The following is a 226-nucleotide window of genomic DNA, read 5'->3' as shown; positions in this document are numbered from 1 at the left end:
CCCTGGGCGTGGGGGTGCCGTCCGGTGCTCCCGCAGGGGGCTGGCCTCCTGGTGCTTGGCGATCATCAGCGCCGCGATCTTCTTGTCCCTCTCGGGCACCTCGGACAGGCCTCTTCACCTCTCTGACGATCCTCTCCACCCTCTGCGCGGTCTGCGGCGAGTGGCTGAGGTCGCCCAGGCTGAAGCTGCGCCCCAGCAGGGACCCGTTGATGGCAGTGGAGGCTCT

General features: G+C 69.0%; 1 protein-coding gene across 1 annotated transcript in view; it reads right to left on the bottom strand.

Moving 5' to 3' along the window:
• LOC104462201 (coiled-coil domain-containing protein 177-like) overlaps positions 1-223 on the bottom strand; it is a gene marked incomplete at its 5' end in the record, with an annotated part of 1,256 nt that extends 1,033 nt beyond the window's left edge. The window contains 2 exon segments of the mRNA XM_010074060.1: positions 19-115; positions 117-223. Coding sequence (XP_010072362.1) covers positions 19-115; positions 117-223 — 204 coding nt within the window.
• Positions 224-226: the final 3 nt, after the last annotated feature.

Source organism: Pterocles gutturalis, unplaced genomic scaffold (genome assembly GCF_000699245.1).
Source record: "Pterocles gutturalis isolate BGI_N339 unplaced genomic scaffold, ASM69924v1 scaffold4682, whole genome shotgun sequence".
Lineage (NCBI taxonomy): Eukaryota > Metazoa > Chordata > Aves > Pterocliformes > Pteroclidae > Pterocles > Pterocles gutturalis.
Note: the sequence above shows the minus strand (reverse complement) of the source record. Positions and strands in the feature narration are given on the sequence as shown.